At 40.8% G+C, this 19,240-nt stretch overlaps 2 protein-coding genes across 2 annotated transcripts; both read right to left on the bottom strand.

The window, feature by feature from the left end:
- Positions 1 to 215: 215 nt before the first annotated feature.
- gcnt3 (glucosaminyl (N-acetyl) transferase 3, mucin type) lies at positions 216 to 1,860 on the bottom strand. Its single transcript, XM_041795568.1, has one exon. The coding sequence runs from the start codon at positions 1,787 to 1,789 to the stop codon at positions 491 to 493; it is 1,299 nt and encodes a 432-aa protein (XP_041651502.1). The 5' UTR covers positions 1,790 to 1,860; the 3' UTR covers positions 216 to 490.
- A 494-nt stretch (positions 1,861 to 2,354) lies between these two features.
- Positions 2,355 to 18,995, bottom strand: LOC121514717 (proprotein convertase subtilisin/kexin type 5). Its single transcript, XM_041794961.1, has 16 exons — positions 18,652 to 18,995; positions 16,768 to 16,971; positions 16,610 to 16,678; positions 16,390 to 16,432; positions 12,264 to 12,409; positions 9,556 to 9,750; positions 8,520 to 8,606; positions 8,230 to 8,428; positions 7,898 to 8,121; positions 7,553 to 7,795; positions 6,833 to 7,078; positions 5,475 to 5,670; positions 4,803 to 5,008; positions 4,523 to 4,623; positions 3,071 to 3,242; positions 2,355 to 2,990 (listed from the first exon to the last, which is right to left on the bottom strand). Exons 1-16 carry the CDS (start codon positions 18,818 to 18,820, stop codon positions 2,644 to 2,646), a joined length of 2,847 nt encoding a protein of 948 aa, XP_041650895.1. The 5' UTR covers positions 18,821 to 18,995; the 3' UTR covers positions 2,355 to 2,643.
- Between the last annotated feature and the right edge of the window lie 245 nt (positions 18,996 to 19,240).

The raw sequence follows: 19,240 nt of genomic DNA, 5'->3' as shown, positions 1-19,240 counted from the left end.
ATAATAATATGGCAGTTCAATTATACAGTGAGCAATTCTCTGTACACTGACAATACTGAGATAAACCAAATAACTGTATACTAGATTTATAGATCCACAAAATGTTTTTGTGGGATAATGTCCACCAAGACTCCACTAGATGGCACTATACATTCAGATTTTTATTGAAATCAGATAAAGCTTCAAAAGCACTTGAGAAAACATAATCTGCCAGTATCAAAACAAAAACATGCATGTACAAATCACAACAAATTGTTAATGATGGTATAAAGCCGTGGTTTTTAACATTTTTTGCCAAAGGCATACCTGAGATCAAGCCAAAATCTCAATGCACACTAAATCCATACAAAATAGCATCTTTAAATCATGTTATGATAATTTAAGCGTTTATATAAACTAGTGACAACACACAAGCATTGAGAAATTTTCAGTCTAGCTTCTATTTTATTGAAATAAGTTACTACTTTATTGTTTAAGCTGATTATATGCTTTACAGAGTGGTTGAATATTTTTCTGTCAAGCTTGAGTTATGTCCTAATGCTTTAAAATGTAGAACTGACTCCAAACATCGAATAGCGACATCATCAACTTCTGGATCAAACTTATTAGCAAAGAGCTGCTGTTGTTTCAGGAGCCACCCAAGGTCTCCAGCTCCATAAACACAAACTGATCTTCTGTACACTCCAGTGCAGTGATAGTATGGAGCTCCACTTCTTACATCTCCTGCCAGAAAGCTCCACTTCACCACACGAGCGAGGGCAAGCATGTCTGATGTATCATACTTATTGTTAGCGGGCACTGATCCCGGGACAGACGGCATCCTCTGCAGGGTGGCCCAGAGGTGCTCATCTGGGCTGAAAGTGTCTTTTTCCCACTCCATCAGTTTTTGAACGCCTCTGTCCTGCATCACGTGTTCCACAAAGGCTCTTGTGACAACAAAATAAGCGTTCCCTGAGAACATGGGGCTGCTAACAGGAGGAGGGCTTTTCCTCACAGTCGTTCGTGTTACAATGTTAGTCACGTTGTGATGATACTTCCATCGTCCTGCTTTAAAGTCACTGGGGACCTCAGACTCCATGCTGTTCCTCCCATTCAGGGCCTTCAGCGCTTGGATCATCTCTCTGTTGGTTTTGATAGGAAAGTCTGTCCCACAGGTGTTCAGCAGGTACTTCCACTGGACGTGTGAGTGAAGTAGATCTGTCATACAGTTCAAATCAGCCTGCACTCTGGACCAGGAGGCATACACCACTTTTTCCAGTTTACTGGCTACAAACACATTAGGAAAGCAGGAGGCTATTGCCTCTGCAGCCTTTTGAAATTCTTGAGAGGATTTCTGGTCCACATGCACACAGTAGATGTTCTGAGGAGTGTAAACAGCTCGTAGAAGTCGCTCAAACATCTCAATCTTCTCATGGACCACCATTGAGTAGGCAATAGGAAAGTCCCTCTCCTCTTCACTGAGGGGCACAGTGATAAAGCCTCTTTTTTTAATATAACCGTCACAGTCCTGTGTTACATTGAGGTAAAAGTCCTCAGATAAAAGCATCTGTTTTTTCCTGGATGCAAGAAGTTCTTCCAGTGATTTCTCCTTCCCCTCTACGTTTCCGCTGATGATGGCTGTGCAGCCAGCCAGGTCAATAGAGAACTGCTGTGGTATCCTGAGATCAGACAGTGGCTTTCTGTGAGAGCCCCTTTCCCACAGAGCCAGAGAAAAGAGCATTCCCATGAAGATGAGAGAGAGGCTTCTCAAAAGCAATACTTGGCCCCGTAAAAATCTAGGAAAAGCCATGTCCCAGCTTGAGGTGAGTACAGCGCAGGTGAGTGCAGATTACAGTTTAACCAAATGGGACGAGGAGTTGATGTTTTATTCAATGAAGGGTTGCTAAATCAATCATCCATTCATGTAGGCGTGCCCAGCTGAGGTGTGTCAAGAATTTAATCCTTTCAGTAACGTCCCAGTAGGATCTTGGCTCACAAATTTCCTGGTAGACATCAATTCCGTTTTGCTAAGGCTTAAGGTAGCCATTTAACCTGACATACATTATGGATTTGTACACACATTTTCTTGTAAGAAACACAGTAATGGGTGAATCCATCTGCTTTGCAAGGTTAGGAGCCATTAGTTCGGCTTTTAGACCTTCACTATGAAAGCCAAGGACATGACTGAAAGCACAAATAATGATGGCAAAGCCACTAACACCGTCTCCAGTGACAAAATCTTATCCAGTGGCAAAGAGCCCTTGTTTAAGGTGCAATGAGTAGGCTAAATCAGATGAAAAAGATTTATTTCATTCATTTATATTAACAACAAATAATGCAGATCTAAAAGATCTTACACAGTCATAGAACAAATGTCTCCTAAATACCTAGTAAAAAAAAAATTAAGGCTACCTATTTATATACACACAGCTATGTTTTATTTCACTTTTTCCCTCACATACACCTCATCTAAAAATGTGCAGATACAGGCACTTAATTGAATAAAATAAACACCAGAATTCAAAAAGCACCTTACCAATGCAAAATATAATTGCAGTCTCTCCTAAACATCAAACTATTTCAAATTCAACTGTCAGATTTGAAAGCGTCCGCGAAACAAAGATAATTATGATGCATCTAAGATGAAGCTCTCTGATCCACATCCTAGTCTGCGTCTGCATCCTGCTCATGGATAAAGCTGTAGCGCCGATACACTGATCCATTTCTACTGGTGTACACAACGTCCACCTCGTCTCCACTGTCTGGCTCGGGCACACCATGAGGCATGTTGATGCTGGCGCTGCCGCTCAGCCTCTCATAGCTCTGGCTCCAGCAGAACCTTTTCTTTGCCTGGGCCTTGACCAAAGCAAACACAGCCAGAGCTAACCCCAGTGCTAGCAGCAGGGCGACAGGCAGGGCAGCTGTTGTGTGCTTCAGAGCTTTAGATGACATATTCAGGTCTGATCCTTCATCATCACCTGACTTGGGCTTGGGAGCCTCCACGCACAGAGCTGGAAAGAAAAAAAAAAGCTTTAATTAGATGTGTAAATTAAAACTGTCTTACATGTCCTTTGATAGGCAGGATCTCTACCTGAGCGGCTGTCGCAAACACAACAGTCAGTTTGGTTTCCTCCAGCCTTACAGCAGCGGGCACAGCGGTTCTCCACAGCATGAAGAGCAGAATCACGGTGACAAGTCAAACACTGGTCAGGTCTAGGGCCGTTGCAATGCCTACATGAGCTGTGGCATGGCTCACAGGTTTCCTACAATATAAGACAATTTGTACTGGATGGACAAAGCAGTTGTTTAAGAAGAATCAAGGATATATCAAGGGGATTGCAATGGCCATGGCAACCCAAGAAATCTGATTGGCCATCCAAGAATTATAAATAAAGATAAGCTAAGTGCTTTGTCAGAGGTGAGACTTACACTTGAATCAGTTTTTCAGGTTGTGTTGTAGGCTGCCTGGAGCTTTTGTTGAATGCCGCATTTGCTTTGTCAGTACTTGAAATTGTGAGTTCTGACATCTTTTTGAGTAATTAAAAATAAAGCTAACAGTGTGTCCTAACTGCCTATGAAGCAAGCATGCATTAGGTAGTGACAAAAAAAGCGTGATTACATTGATTCCTACTACAGAGTCCTGGCAAATCACTTAGGATGCAGCGTAATGTTTTCCCACTGTTGCTCTGTTGCTTGCATTAACATGGACAAGGAACAAGGACAGAGGGAGATGACAAGGTACTGGGAGAATCAAACAGGAAGATTTTCTGGAATTTTTTTTTTCACTTCTCTCACTGGACATAACTTGTTCAGCCCCTGCTCTTTATTTTTTATAAAAGGAATACTGAAATTGGCCGGGGTTAAATTAAATATTTTTTTTTTAGATGCAGTTCTGACAGCGAGAATGCTATGCTGCACAATGTAGTGCATGCTGTGAGAACTGTGGTAAGAGAACCTACAGTGTGTTGTCACTGGTGTCAACCTGCTATGTTTCTTTTGAAAGGCTATATACACAGGAATAAAACCTCTGTAGGATATTTTAGTGTTAGTTTTATGTTTAGATATATTGTGTAATCAGACAGGGTAAATAAATGTTACACATTCTTGTATATGATGTGCATACATGAGGCCACCCCTGCATGAGTCACTGCCACAGTGGGGCCACCCCAGTCAAAAAAAAAAGGTTAGTTACCCCATTGAGGGGAAATTCAAGGAACTGTGGTTAGTGTCTTTTAAGTCCAGTGGAAAGATGCTGTGATATTCAGCTAATCGAATCTATTGTGAGAAGGTGACAAAGGTGTGAAAGCTTATGGCTTTTAATTATTAACTTAAACATGATTTTGTAATCTTAATAAAAATCCACTGCATGCCATGTACGACTCTTGCAGCAACGCTTATGGTGTATCATGAAGTGATTTGTGGGAAAAGACAAACTTTCATATCATGGTAAAGAAAAGCTAGAGCGATAAGTTTCTCTTTTGCCTTGATCTAGTTTGACTCAAAAAGATGGGAAATGAAACATGAACCACTGAAAGGAACACACCTCTTGTGAAAAATATCGCCCCTCCTCACACTGAGGATAGCAGACTCCATCTTTTAGGGTGCTGCCCCAGTCGCACGTCACACAGCCCTGAGGCGAGGCATCTGCAAACACAAATTCAACATGAATACATCATATAATAAATGACTACTGAACGCAATAATGAAGAATGAAAGGCAAATACTGACACATTGGAAAGACACTGTTAAGTTTGTACGTTGTCAAGTTGTCCAACTTTAGCCAAACAGTTGTGAAATGAGAAATCAAAGAGCCCCCTAATCACCTGTGCATGTCTGACAACTGGTGTGGCACTGTTTGCACAAATCATTCAGCACATAAAAGCGATTCGGGCAGCGCTCAACACACAGTTTGGTCCCTTGTAACTCCAGAAGAGGAGGAGGGCAGGTCCTGCAGGACTCAGGCCCTGGTCCTGTACACATCTCACAAGAGTGGTCACACCTCTCACAGCGGGAGCCTTCTTTGTAATACCTGAAGACAAATATAGCATGAACAATGTGAACAAGTGAGGTGTGTGGACATTTCTGATTCTTTTAGATTTTAATTCAGGTTTTAAGTCTGTTGTTCAATCTGTGATAGTTTTAAAGCTGGGCTATCATTAGACACTTTGAATCACCACAACCTTAAAAATAGCAGCATATCTGTAATATTTCTTTAAAAAAGGATAAAGTTATTATCAAAGCATTTAAAATGCAAATTTTATTAAACAAAATAAACAAAATAACTTTAAAAATGAAGTTACTGAGATGCCAAAGCAATTACACAATTGTGTACACTAATATCTCCATTAGAGGATTGTTTGCTTTCTCCACATGCCTCTGTTTTGGTATCAGTAGATTAAGGGTGTGCACAAAAGCCAACACTCAGTCAAAAAGACGTTGTGGTCCTGTGCAAAATAAATATGTAAAAGATTATGCGAGGGCTTTCGCCCTTGTACCCAGTAGGACAGTGTGTGACGCAGAGTTGAAGGAGTCGCAGATATCCTGGAGAACAGGTGAGGCAATCTCTGGATGATACTCCGCTGCAGGTGGAGCAGGCGCGGTCACAAGGTAAACAGAATCCCAGCTCTGTCCCATCCGCTTCCTGTTTCGTGTTGTACGTACCGACTGGACAGTCATTCACACAGGTGCTGTCTGTAAAGTAGTACACCAAAGACAGAAAGTTACATTTTCTATTTATCAGAATGTATCACCACTAGTGCCCTTCTTTTCAACCTTATTTTCTTTATTCAGGACTCTTTGACTCTCAAGTAACAGTGGAGTTTTAGAAAAAAAAATTACGTTAGAATTGCACTTTTATCATTTAAACTATCTGAGCCCTCTGCTATTTTTTTTAAACCATTTTGTCTTGCCATTTTAAAAAGCTTATAAAACGTCAACCGTGTGGTGCACAGTCAAGCTCCAAACAAACTTTTTCAGGACAAACTGGGCTTTAAGAATATTTGTGCAGCAGTAATGACACCTGATTTTTCAAAAAGTTATGGGACTATACAGACAAAAGAAAAAACTTCATGGAAATTAAAATGCGAAGATTTTATGTGTGACAGTAAACATTAATGACTAACACTGTATTTGCACAAACTTGTTCTCCTATCTCTGGGATCAAAAAGTGAAAAAAAATCTTCTACTTCTATGCACACACAGTGCTTTTCTCATCCCAGTATGGACAATTATTCCAGGTGACAGCATACTAGAAGCATTCATTTAGATATGCTTATGTTCAGAAAAATCAGCCAGTAATGATCACTGGCGATCAATCACAGCATCACTAATTAAAAACCTTCCCAGCTTTGTTTTTATTTTACTGCTACCGCTGCTTCAAAGTGAGAGGATTCCTGATTGAAACTGCTTTGGTCCAACTTTCCAGTAGGTTTTTGGGGTTTTAGCTATTAATAATACTAATACCACTAAACAGTGAATCATGAACTAATTTTCCTGCTTAAACATTAATATGTAGTTATATACCTGCTGTAGGCTGGTATGCTTGGAGGATTAAAATAACTGAAAACATTAAAGGCTACTGTTTTCAGTCATACATGCATCATCAGTCTATCCTGATGTATTTTCTGCCTTTTAATCAGTTACATGCAGCTAATTGATGAAAACTGTAATCAAACATTAATCATGCTGCAAGTTTGTAAGCTGTACTACCAGGACCAGCTGCATTGAATAGCTTGCCAAATTTCTGACTATGTCAGGCTCAAATCCATGAGTCCTCAAAAGGTTAAGAACAACACTCCTCATAGAGTGTGTCATTTCTTGGCATGCAGTTGAATATAAATTGTTAAATGCTCACTGTAAAGGTATTTGGGGACCACACAGGTCTGGCATTCATCACTGCCCGGCCCCTCGCAGGAGTAACAGTGTCGATGACAGCCCATGCAGGTGAACTGGTCTTCATGTAGGTATGTTCTCATTGGGCAATCTGTGTCACCCGTCACTCCACACAACAGTGTGTTTGGATCCAGCACAAGCCCCTTCTCACACTGGGTGCACTGGTTTGCTTCTGGGCCAGTGCAGCTCTTACATGTCTGGTGGCACTCTGCACAGAGTCAAAGAAATCAGACCATGAAATAGTCAGAAACTGTTTATCAGGAAGAGTGGGATCCCCACAGTGTTCAGAGATGTTCAAAATAATAGTCCATTTCATTTGACTAAACTTTTAAGATTAACATGGTGCTGGTGCTGTTATATAATGTGGATTTAGGAGTATTACAACCATTGTTTGTCCTTTATTTTAGCTTAACATTCTCCAGGGTCTCCTGGCTTTGTTTCTTCACGATTCTTCATTTTATCTTTGTTTATAATAAGATAGGAAATCACTTATACCATAAAAAACATGGTAAAGACTATTTTTTTTAAGTTTCCAAAGGTGAGATTTCTCAGTGCATAAACATCCAGGACTGTTAAAAATTCTGAAGGTGGGTCCCAGGTAGTGCATGACCAGAAAACTTAGTACCCCTGCATATTAAACACTGCTTTGAAAAAGGCCAAAAGCGTGTATCAAGTCGCTCACCTTGACACTCCATTGCTTCAGTTTCATAGTAAGTACCGAAGGGGCAGTCTTTGGAGCAAGAACCCTTGTAAAGTTTCGGGCTAAATGTTGAGCAGGTTTCGCAGTCATCTGTCAGGGGCCCTGAGCAGCTGCTACAGGTTGGGTGGCACTGACCACAGCGGCCCTCCTCCATGTCCTCGTAGTAGCCCATGGGACAACTAGCTTTGCACACACCATTAAGCATCATGTAGAGGAAAGTACACTCTGAAATGATATACAAGAGAGGCTTGTTTAGTTGTTATCAGAGATTTCAAATAAAAGTCTTTCAAAAGTCAACCACTTTTATTTATTTAATCTGAAACTAACTGAAACAGGTCCTGTCATCGGAGCAAACATCACAGTGTGGAGGACAGCGTCTGCAGGTCCCGTCGTCTGCAGCGTATGTTCGCAGGGAACAGTTAAGTCTGCATGTGCCACTCTCTAAGTAGTGGCCATCAGGGCAGGACAGACACTGGGAGTTGATGCCATCGCATGTCAGACAGGAGGCATCACAGGCTTCACAGGAGCCCTCTGCTGTCTCGAAAAAACCTCTGAAAGTGAAATCAGGAGACAATAGAGAAATAAAATACTCCTACACATATTTTTAAAGTCATAATGCCTTTTCATCAGTCTGAACTGACATAAACCCAGCTACTTACTCTGGACAGTTAGACCAACAGCGCCCCTGGTGGAGAAACAGTTTATAGATTCCTTTGGAGCAGCTGATGCAGTTATCACTGGTGTCCACGCAGGTCTCACAGTTTGGAGAGCAGTCCTCACACAGCTGAGTGGCAGAATTTGCGTAGGAACCAGATGGACACTGCACTACACAGGAACTGTCCTGGTCCAGGAAATACCCTGTGACAAAAATGCACAAACAGATTTCACTGTAATTGTTTGAGTACATTTTCCATGTATGGTCAGAACCAAAGAAAGAGAATATTTGTACCTTTGAAACAAGAGGAACAATCCAGGGCTTGTGGGCCAAAGCAGGTCTTACAGGAGGCATCACATGCATGACATTCACTATATTGTCCTGAAATTATTATAATACATTAGTATGAAGAACAGGGTAACTCATACTGTAACAAAATGTCAAAGAGGAATCCAGTGGAAGGTGCCAAATCTGAGATGTTTGTTTCTGTTTCTTCACCACTAGAGGGAACCATAGTAAGCTGTAACTATTGCTGATGGGAAATTGAGCATTTTGAGTGCAACACAGGACACCAAGCATTTTAGAATCAAACCTACAAAATAGAAATGTAGCATCTGGATCTATATAGCTTACCTGCAAAAGTACTTCTTAAAATATATTGCAGATTTAAAATGGATTAATTTCTGACAAGTAAAGCAATGTTTTAAGGCTATGAAATCATTTAAAATGTAAATGTTTTGTGACAATAGACCACAGAAAGACTTGGCTAAATGAAAAGCAATCCAGACAACAAACATCGAATATACCAAGCCAAACAAGAATGCAAATAATCCAACCACTGAGGCAGAAATGTAAACAATCTGCCCTGTTGCTCTGTATGGTTCATAACAACAGGGGATGCTGTTGTCTGAGACACCAAAGGGGAAGCAGGTGAAGAGCCCGATGCTTGAGGCAGAGGAGCTTTTTCATACTGCTCCAGTGAAATGGCTCTTGAGTGAAAGGTGATGCAGTACATGTGCAGCTGGGTGTCTGTCTACATGTGCGTCCTTCAACTTAGAGGGCCTTTAGCAGGGATCAAGCCTCTGTCTCAGCAGCAGCAATCCACCATGCTGAAGTGTCCTTGAGCAAGACGCTGAATTCTTCAAAATAGCAGGACAATGTACTGATCTCTACTCTGACCTCCTCTGAGAGGTGAGAAGCAATTACTTTGATTGACGAATCAAACAATTAAGGTACAATGTTTCACAGCATTGTACTGGAACAAATAACACAGGACAAACAACCTTTAAAGTTACCATTTAAGAAAAATAAAAAATACAATTGTTCTTACCATCATAATACTGTCCCAATGGGCAGTTAACCAGAGGGCACTGTCCATGCAGGGGAGAGTTCCCACCACGGCAAAGGTTGCAGTCTGTTGATCGAGGGCCGTGGCATGTCTGGCATGAGCTGTGACATGGCTGGCAGCGCCATCCACTGGAGTCACTGTAGGTTTGCTGTGGACATTGTTTGATACACTCAACACCTGACAAGGCAGAGAAGCAGAGAGGAAGTGCATTTAATTTAGAGAACAATAATCAGTCTGTATAAGAAAATGATTGCAATAAATAACTTAGCAGAGATGATGGAGCACATATGTAATTACTCAGTTCTTTAACATGCATTCAAAATCAAGCTATGGTTATTACACAATTAGGCAGTTTAACTGAACTACGGTTCTCATCCTAGTATACATACACAGCAGGAGAATTTGATTTATTGATGTCCACCTCTGCTATGGTGGACGGTGATACGTCCTCTTTCACTTACCAAGGACCTTCTTCCAGTTGACCTTGCTAACAAACCAGAAAACAGTTGACTTGTCCGTCGAACAGTGGAAACATGGATAAACTTTACAGCTCTGTCCATTTTGTACATACTTTGAAACAAATGCAGTGAACACCAAACCTCTAGCCAACCATGATATATAAAAGCAGACAAAGTGACTCCTGCTATGCTTAACATTTATGCTAGTACACTTCTGGGTCAAAGCCCAATACAAAGGCCAGGGGGTCTAGTCTCTCTCTCTCTCTCTCTCTCTCTCTCTCTCTCTCTCTATATATATATATATATATATATATATATGCGTGTGTGTGTGCACAGCGCTTAACAAATTTATTAGACCACCCTAACCCTCACCAAAGTAAGGTTTATGCCACAGCTACCCTAAATTAACAGCATTGGTAAGTACCTAAATTATTTTTCATGTTTCTGCAATGGTTTATGCACCAATATGTAGAAGCTCTTTAACCCAAATGATATTTTTAATGCGAAAATATAATCATTATTGTTATCCATGAATTTTCAAATTTTCTGATTTACAAAAAAACAGAAAAAATAGTAAAGCACATTAATATTTCTCGATTAATATGTCAAAATATAGTTGTTTACTTGCATTCCTGAACAGAAAAAATAGTTGTAGTGGTTGAATGTTATGCTTGATTAATTACTGACTTCTCAGAGAAGCCCAGTGGGTGAATTCAGTTTGAAATCCCTCATTCCTGTTCAAAATGGTAAAACGTGGAGAGCTCACTGAAAATGAAAGAGTCTGCATTAAAGCACTCCATGATGCAGCTGTGGCACAAACCTTACTTTGGGTGGTGGTCTAATAAATTTGTTAAGCACTGTATGATTTATTAGACCACCTGTCATATTTGTCACAGAGACCATCCAGCATCATGAAGTGCTTTAATGCGGACTCTTTCATTTTCAGTGAGCTCTGCTTCTCTGCGACTTGGGATGCAGTGGAGCGGGGGTTTACAAAGCCATTAAAGAACTGGCAGAGGAGAAAGAAAATGGCAGTTTCTGGCTGTGGCTAAGGAGGGAGCATACAGTAGGAGTTAGAGGCCAAATAACACCTAGGGCAACAGCAGGGGGTGGCAGGGAGAGATCCCTGCCATTGCTCTGCCACTGTGAGATGTTCTAGGGTTAAAGGACAAGTGGTCCCCAGCTGATGACCAACTTTGGTCCATAGGTGTTACATCTGCACAGATGAACCGGAGGAGGTGTGTCAGGCAGCAGTGCTGAGTAGGCAGAACATCAGCCTGTTATCACAATAAACACGGGCTTATGAGATTAGCAACTCATTGCATTCTGTTATTTATATTACAGCGCCCCAACTTTTTTGGAATTGGGGTTGTACAAACTATATAATTGTTGGTGAAGTGAATCAAAGCATGACATTTATAAAAAGTTAAGTCATACTTTATTAATCCCTGAAGGGAAATTTACAGTTTACCAACAAGATCCCCATGGACATGCACTAAGGGAGCGATGTCAGAGTGACAGCCTTGCTGCTCTTGTTGAAGCGCTGCCATGAGCTGTGCGGGGTTCAGGGCCTTGCTCAAGGGTACTTCAACAGTGCTCAGGAAGTGACCTGGCACCTACCAGCTACCAGGCCAAAGTCCAGATATGTTCTGACTGGAACTTGAACCGACAACCTTCTGATTATACTGCCGCTAATGCAGCTTGCAGATATTTCAAATAACAATGCCAAACTATCTATAAGCTGTCAACTTCTACTTAACTGTTATAAAAATAATAAGATTAACTGAAAAGACTTATGTGCAACAAAATGCTTTGTGACAGATATTGACTAAAGTAAGGAATAGGGATTCAAAGTAAGTGTTTAGGTAAATGGGTATCACTTGAAATGTATTGGTATTGATATGATTTTTTTTTTCTCAACACTTGAACTAAGATGCTTCTAAAGAACCAAACAACAAGTCCTTATTTCTGATTTGCATAGATCTACATTTGCATAGCTCATATTACAGATTTGCTGACATGGACATGATTTGCAATCCAAATGAAGACTCAGAGTGCCATCGTTAGTCTTTGGCAAGAATGATTGATCACACACAGTGATTTATGAGTGAATTTAACATAATTTCTACCAGTATTATGTGGGGAAAAGGCTTATCTGAACTCCGAATTGATTGTTTCTTTAAAATACCAACAGTAGATAAAATAAAAACGGAAAAAAATCTGTCTTCATACCATTGAGGAAGTAGCCAGGCTGGCAGGCAAGGCATCGTGTGTTACTCCTGCAGTCTGTGCATGGCGTCGGACAGGAGAGACACACACCCCGGCCCCGGTCTTCATAAGTGCTTTGGGGACAATGCCTGCGACACTGGTGTCTGAAACTGTAAAGGAAATGATGATTACAAAATGAAAACAAATATTCTTAAAGTTATGAGCATTTAATACAGAGTCATTGAAACTCTAACCATCATCAAGCATTTTTCTTGAACTAGGCTTTGTCTTTGTGTGTGAAATTCAAAGTCTAATACCTTTGGCAGCTCATACACAAACTGAGGCTTTTTTCTAATGCAAACACACAGAATAAAGCATTTCAAATATCAAAGACCCGATGACAACTTTTGTGATTTAAAGGCATTTTCAAAGCTTTATTAGGAGAAAAGTCTGATGCTGCTGCAGGCAGCTTTTGCCTGCATGTGTGAGTCTGATGTCTGACAAACTTAAACCATAGAAACCACAAAACACACCACATGCAAGAGACCATCCCAAGATACACTATGTCAGCCCACAGCACACCTGCAGCTGTATTGTTGACTTCAATACCATCCCAAGTCATAAAGGTATGCTCACTCAAACATCGAGAAGGACGGCAACCAGAGAGCAAAATATAATGTGGGCTGCTTTTCTTCAAGCTTATCGTGATTCTTTTCTCTTCAGGCAAGAAGTTAATTGGTGTTTTATTTGTAGCCTAGAGGCATGGGAAGATTTCAGTCATTAACCTACCCTATCAGTCCTTCGGGGCCTAACTGAGCTATTTAACATGAGATGAATGTCCTAAAAAAGTAGCCAAAAGGAGCAGAGATATAGAGTTGCAAAGATGTCACACGTAAAATTAAAGCAAGAATAATCCTTCTTCACTGGATTGCTATTTTGTCTTAAAGAATCAGCTACTAGTTTCTATAGTCAAACATCCTTTCCTAGGTCCAAACATGAGAGAATCTGACCAGTGACATCCCAAGCTGCACTTCCTGCAGCGTTGCCGTGGATGTGGTGCTAAGATTTGGAAGTTGTTTGAGAAGGAACAGCTGGAGGCGCCACACTGCATCCATCAGCTCACTCACAATAGCAGCTGATGCAGACCAGACTGTCTCTGGGTTTGAAACAGCGCAGTTCTTAAGAATCTGCAGGATGTTTAAGAATCCCTCTGTGCAAATATTAAACCCTCCATTCCAAGAGATCACATCAGCATTTCCAAAGCAACTTTTGTTTTGTACTTTTCCTCCTCATATTAGTTAAGAAAAAGTGAAACTATACTGTTGATGGCCCATAGAGTTAATAAAGTCTAATGTTGTACAACCCATATTGAGAAGGAATCACCGTGAATTATTAGTTAAGCTGGCCTTAGTTCCTCAGAGAAGAAAGAAAATGTCAAAAAATACCAACCATCCATCATGCAGTAGCTCTTTTCAAGACCATGTATTTTATGCGAGGAAAAAGACCTTACAGTTTCACAGTTTCTCCCAAATGGACAAACTTTAACATTTTCATCACGACAAAATATCAGTACGGCTTCTTAAAGCTCTGAAGCTTGTCAGAATCTATCACAGAGGGCCTGTTCACTTCATGACCGCCCATGCTCTATTGAGTTTCTTTTATTTGTTTTTGCCTTCTGCAGCCACAGAAATAACCAAGACGACCTGTCATTCTTAATCACTTAAGCCATTACTATAAAAGCCAAAGTCACACAAGTAGTTTCACAAAAGAAGACTGACTATCTCCCTGCACCAATGTAACAGCAATAAAAGGAGCTGAGTGCATTGAAGCAATGGATTTTCCTCCAACCATCCTCTGCTTTGATTCACAAGAGCTGTCAGTGAAGTCAAGACGGTGCACCCAATATAATCACACATGCTACTGGCTATTCTTCCCACTTATACCTGCTCTCTCTATTTCTCTTCTCCTTTCCTCTTCATGCAAAACATAAAAACAGACTCTGTGAAGGCTCTCTGTAGAGCAGACCACTCTCTTGTGCTCAAACCCAGGCTCAGGTAACAGTGGATGGCTCAGATTGGTAGGTAACTCGACTCACACGATAGCTGGAGGCCTAAACTCGGGGAAAGTACACAATTGGAGGTCTGTTCTTGCTCTCTATCCTACTTTGCAGTCTGCATCCAAGTGATTCTCTGGTGTAAACAAAAATATGGGTGAAATTAAGTTTCTTGTGAAGTTAGGAATAATTAAGAAAATTCTGGGACTCTACTCCACATGGTGCATACTGATGAAGCCAACTCTTTATTTAGCAAGGCATGTAAAACAATTACAAGGTCATTTGGAGGTTAATTATCTCTGGGAAGCATAATTAACGTTCATAATTTAAAACTTTGGAAAATACATGCACAAACCACAGCACCATGCATGGTTATGTCTACTTTCTCTTACTATAAATCAGCTGTGGGACAATGCCAGATAATCTCTGATTAAGAATTCTCATCTAAATATACTCTGGTTTTCCTGCATGATAGAGTGCCTATTAGAAGTAGTAACCCCCTTAATTATTTGATAGATCAATCAGGGGCAATATAATTTGGCTTTTTGACAAAAAAACCTTACGAAGTGCTTTCAATTAAACATGTAATGTAAAATAAGTGATTGCATAAATATTCACCCCCTTTAAAATGACTGACCAAATTCAACAGGCGTTCGGCCAATTGGTGCTAGTAGTCTCTCAATTAGTAAAATGATCACCTGAGTGCAGTTAATGTCTCTCTGGTGATTGCAGTATAAAAACATCTGTGTTTTGAAGGTCAAGTCACTGGCCAATCAGTATTCCTGGGTACCATTACACTATTAGGACGAAAGAACACTCCAAGCAACTCAGAGAAAAGGTTATTGAAACGTATAAGTCAGGGGATGGATACAAAAAAAATTCAAAGGCACTCAACATCCCCTGGCATTTGGCATTGTTTGATTAAATCCATCATCAAGAAATGGAAGAAAGATGGCACATGTGTAAATCTGCCAAAATCAGGCCTCCCTCACAAACTGAGTGCAAGATGGAGACTAGTGAGAGACCATTAAATGTAGTTAATGTATTAACTTAGGTTCGGGAGCAGGGCCACAACAAAAACCACACCCTCAATCACCTGACAAGCCTACTGAAACATAGCTCACCCACATCATGCTGTCTGCCTGAGAGTCTTCAACCCACCCTCCCTTCCTTCTCTAACTCATAAATCTCCTCCTTCAACTACTTGCCTCACCCAAGTCTCATCTAATTCTAGTTACAGTCTGGGTCGAGATCAGCTCGAGCAGAATGATGCCTGAGACAGAACCCCCTTCCTGAGTCTCCCTCTGCCGGGCCTTCATGCATCTCCCAGACAAGACTAAAACTACTTACCACATCCCTCATCTTTCATCACAACGGTCTCACAGCACATACTTATAAATCTTTATCAAACCTTTAAATGCATTCTGTTGTGTTGTGGTCCTTGCTAGTGAAGTCACCTATGACTACTCTGAAGGAGTTACAAGCAGCTGAGATGGGAAAGGCTCTGCATACAACGAGTGTTTCTTTGGTTCTTTACAAGTCAAAGCTTTGTGGGAGAGAGGCAAAGAGAAGAAAACTCATATCAAATCTAGACTAGAGTTCACCAAAAGGCATGTGGAAGACTCCATGATCAAGTGAAAGAAAGCTATTTGTTCTGATGAGACCAAAATGGTGCTTTTTGGCCATCAGACAACCCATACCCACTCTGGAGTATGGTGGTGGCAGCATCATGCTGTGGGGATGCTTCTTAGAAATCTGTTTTCACTTTAACATTAAAGAGGTTTTTCTGTCTTTTTTTTTTTTTTTACCAAAAATAAAAGTCAAATAATACTGACAATGACAGATTTATAAAATCTACAAATAAAACATCCAAGAGGGCAAATAATTTTTATTGGCACTGTAGGAAACTGTATATCATTTGTATTTGGAAATTTTACAAAGCACATTCATTCTTGACCAGTTGAGATAATAGTGATTAGTTGGAGTATGCTATTCGAGGTTTGGTGTTTACGGCAACACCTGGTAATGTGTATGTATGGGAAGCCTGAAAAATGCCCTCAGGATAATAAAATAATAATGATAAAAGAATACACTCACAGGAAGTAACCTTCAACACAGCTGTTGCAGATCTCTGGGTCTTCTGTGTATGAATAAGAGAAGGAGATTAATTAGGATTCATGAAGAGATGCGAGTTCATGCAGTAATAGCTAAATTTATACAGTGTTATGCTGCATTGTGCCCTATTATGCTTGGTGTTTTACAGCAGACCCACCTACATTAGAGAGGTAAAAGTACTCCGTAATCATGTGTTTCTTACCTACAGAGCATGTTTTGCAGCCCATTTCACAGTCAATGCACTCTCCTGTATCAGGGTCTTGCACCTGCCCTGAATCAAAGCAAACATAACAATTCAAGCCTGGCTGTCTTCCTCTTTAGACTGCAGGATAGTATCAAAAATATCTACTACACATTTACCGATGCCACAGGAAGCCGTTTGGCAGACCCCATTCTGGAGCTTGTAGTTTTCCCGACATTTAGCACATATGTTCCCGTCCGTGCAGAGTTCACAATTGGCTATGCAGGGCAGGCAGACATAGTGACCCCTGTCAGGATAGAGTCCCCGGGGGCAGTGTGTCCGACAGCGACCTTGGTGGAGGAATCTTTCCTGTCCATCTTCATCTGAGGAGGTGGAGGAGGAGAAAACAGAGGACTTGTTAACATAAAGTCTACTCTGTTCCCCTCTGTTGAAGATGCCATTAGCCATATGGAACTCCTGCCAGGAAATGTCTTTTCTAAAGATCTGCACTCTTTTAAAAGTGAAAATCAATGAACTTCTCATATTAAATACAGCATTAGAGCCAAATTGGCCTGATGACTCCTTATGAAGGCACTCTGAAAGGACAAGCTGCCAACTGAGTGAAAGTTCAGCGCCTACAGAAAAAATTACAGCATTAACACACGGTGCAGAAATCCACACTGTTTGAGTACAAAGAGCCAAATGTCAGAATGCTAAACAAATAAATCAGTGGTAATTATTAGGGGACTTAGGATTCAAAATGATAATTATACAAGGAAAAAGAGGCATAAGATGTGGATGTTAAAGGTGTAAAAATCCTCAGCCCAGCATGCTGACTGTATGCCTGCTATTTACAGATCACAGTGCAAGATCTCTTTCTGACTGATGATGCTCCGACTTATGTAAACAAGGGCAATCAGAGGCAGACGAGAGATCAGAGCTGTGGGCAGGGACACAGTCTTGTGTAAGCCCTAATGATTAATACTCCGCCACCTGCCACTGGCCTAGCTGTGGCACCTGAGGCATCTCTGGAAGCAGCAGAGTCACAGCATTGTCTCATCTGCTCAGCAATGCACAGGAGATGTGTGAAACCTAGAGAAAAGCTACTGCTGCCTTTCTAACCCTTCAACCTGCTTCAACCTGAGCACACAGAAAGGCAGCTTCCTATGGGACCAAAGCACAAGGAATGGGACTGAGACTTTCTGTTTTTGATGTTATTCCAAAAAAAAGGCATTAGCCTATACATATATCAAATGAGCACTAATATTAAAGTCTAGATAACAAAAACCAAAGTAAGAGTATAAAGAAACAATGCCTAGATTCAACAAAGAGGTGTGTTAGGAAAGAAAGATAGTAATGCAGGTTTTGCAAGGTTAAGCCTCGAGAACTGCAACAGTAATACTCGCAGCCTGAGGGGATGTTTTTTTTCCTTTCCCTCTGATTAACAAAGGCCCCATTCTGACGTGATCAGATTACATTGTGAAAACTCACAGGAAAAATGATCACACCTTCATTTCTTACAGAATTCAAAGGTGCCCTTGGGACAGAAAAAAAAGTTATATGTCCAGTCTCTGGCAGTTAAGCAAAAGTGAATGGTCAACCAGAGCTGAGAGCCCCTCCTTTAATTCTAAAGCCTTTAAAAACTTTGCTTTGGTAACCATTAATAGTGCTGATGTGAAAAGAAAAGAAAAAAGTCCAACCCCCTTCAGCTGGATTAATGGGTCTGGGACAAAGCTCTCCTTCAATCAGGCATTTTAGCGACCAAAACAAAACAAAACAAAACAAAAGGGGGTTTCATTTTTGCTGATCTCACAGACAAATTGTGATAATAACAGGCAACTAAAATTAGTCTTAACCTATTGTTGCAAGGATATTATTCCTTCCTTGAAAGTCCTTGTTTTGGAGGTGGAAACAAAAAATACTTTGTAACACCTTTTGATGAATCATTTGCATCCCATTAATGACAAAAGCAACAGACCTACAATAATACAATTCTCGTTTTAACACTGTTAATATTCATGCTGTGTTAACAATACGTGTCGAGAAAATGTTAGCCTACTCACCAACTCCACAGGTAGTACATTCAAACAGCTCGTGCCCGTCGCACTCAGAGCAGGTGGGATGACACAGAACACACTGGTTCTTCAGCAGAAACTGTCCACTCGGACAGGGAGCCGAGGGTTTACATGTGATACCCTGGACAAAGATGAGAAACGCGGCGAAGCCCCTCATGGCTGTGGCCGAAGACTTTCACTGATAGTGACGAAGAAGCAGCAAACAGCCAGGAGGACTGTCTCCTCGGACGCAGTGTCCGCCCGTGCAGCAGGTAGCCTGGGCTGGCAGATCGATATGGAGCTCTGTGACACCACCTCACAAATAACTTGCTGGACCAGTTCGTTCAAGTGAAACACACTGGACAATGAGTCCGGTCTGTGGTTAGCTTTTAGTAAAAGATCCTAAGAATGAAAGAGAGAAAGGAGAGATCATCGTTTATGAAGCCTACCATATTTAGGTAGAAAGAGGCAGAATAGATAGATAGATAGATATATAGATAGATAGATAGATAGATAGATAGATAGATAGACTGGTTGATTGATTGATTGATTGATTGATTGATTGATTTAAAGGTGTGTCCACTGATATGTTTTCAAA

This window comes from Cheilinus undulatus, linkage group 9 (assembly GCF_018320785.1).
Source record: "Cheilinus undulatus linkage group 9, ASM1832078v1, whole genome shotgun sequence".
Taxonomy (NCBI): Eukaryota; Metazoa; Chordata; class Actinopteri; order Labriformes; family Labridae; genus Cheilinus; species Cheilinus undulatus.
The sequence above is the reverse complement of the archived record's forward strand: the minus strand, read 5'-3'. Positions and strand labels throughout refer to the sequence as shown.

Excerpts from the sequence above, each read along its gene's own strand:
- gcnt3 (XM_041795568.1), bottom strand. The coding sequence starts at position 1,789 with ATGGCTTTTCCTAGATTTTTACGGGGCCAAGTATTGCTTTTGAGAAGC.
- LOC121514717 (XM_041794961.1), bottom strand. The coding sequence starts at position 18,820 with ATGAGGGGCTTCGCCGCGTTTCTCATCTTTGTCCAGGGTATCACATGT. Across the intron at positions 12,410-16,389 it reads TGTGTTGAAGGTTACTTCCT|TTTCAGACACCAGTGTCGCA; the intron begins GTGAGTGTATTC and ends TTTCCTTTACAG. Across the intron at positions 7,079-7,552 it reads TGAAGCAATGGAGTGTCAAG|AGTGCCACCAGACATGTAAG; the intron begins GTGAGCGACTTG and ends GACTCTGTGCAG.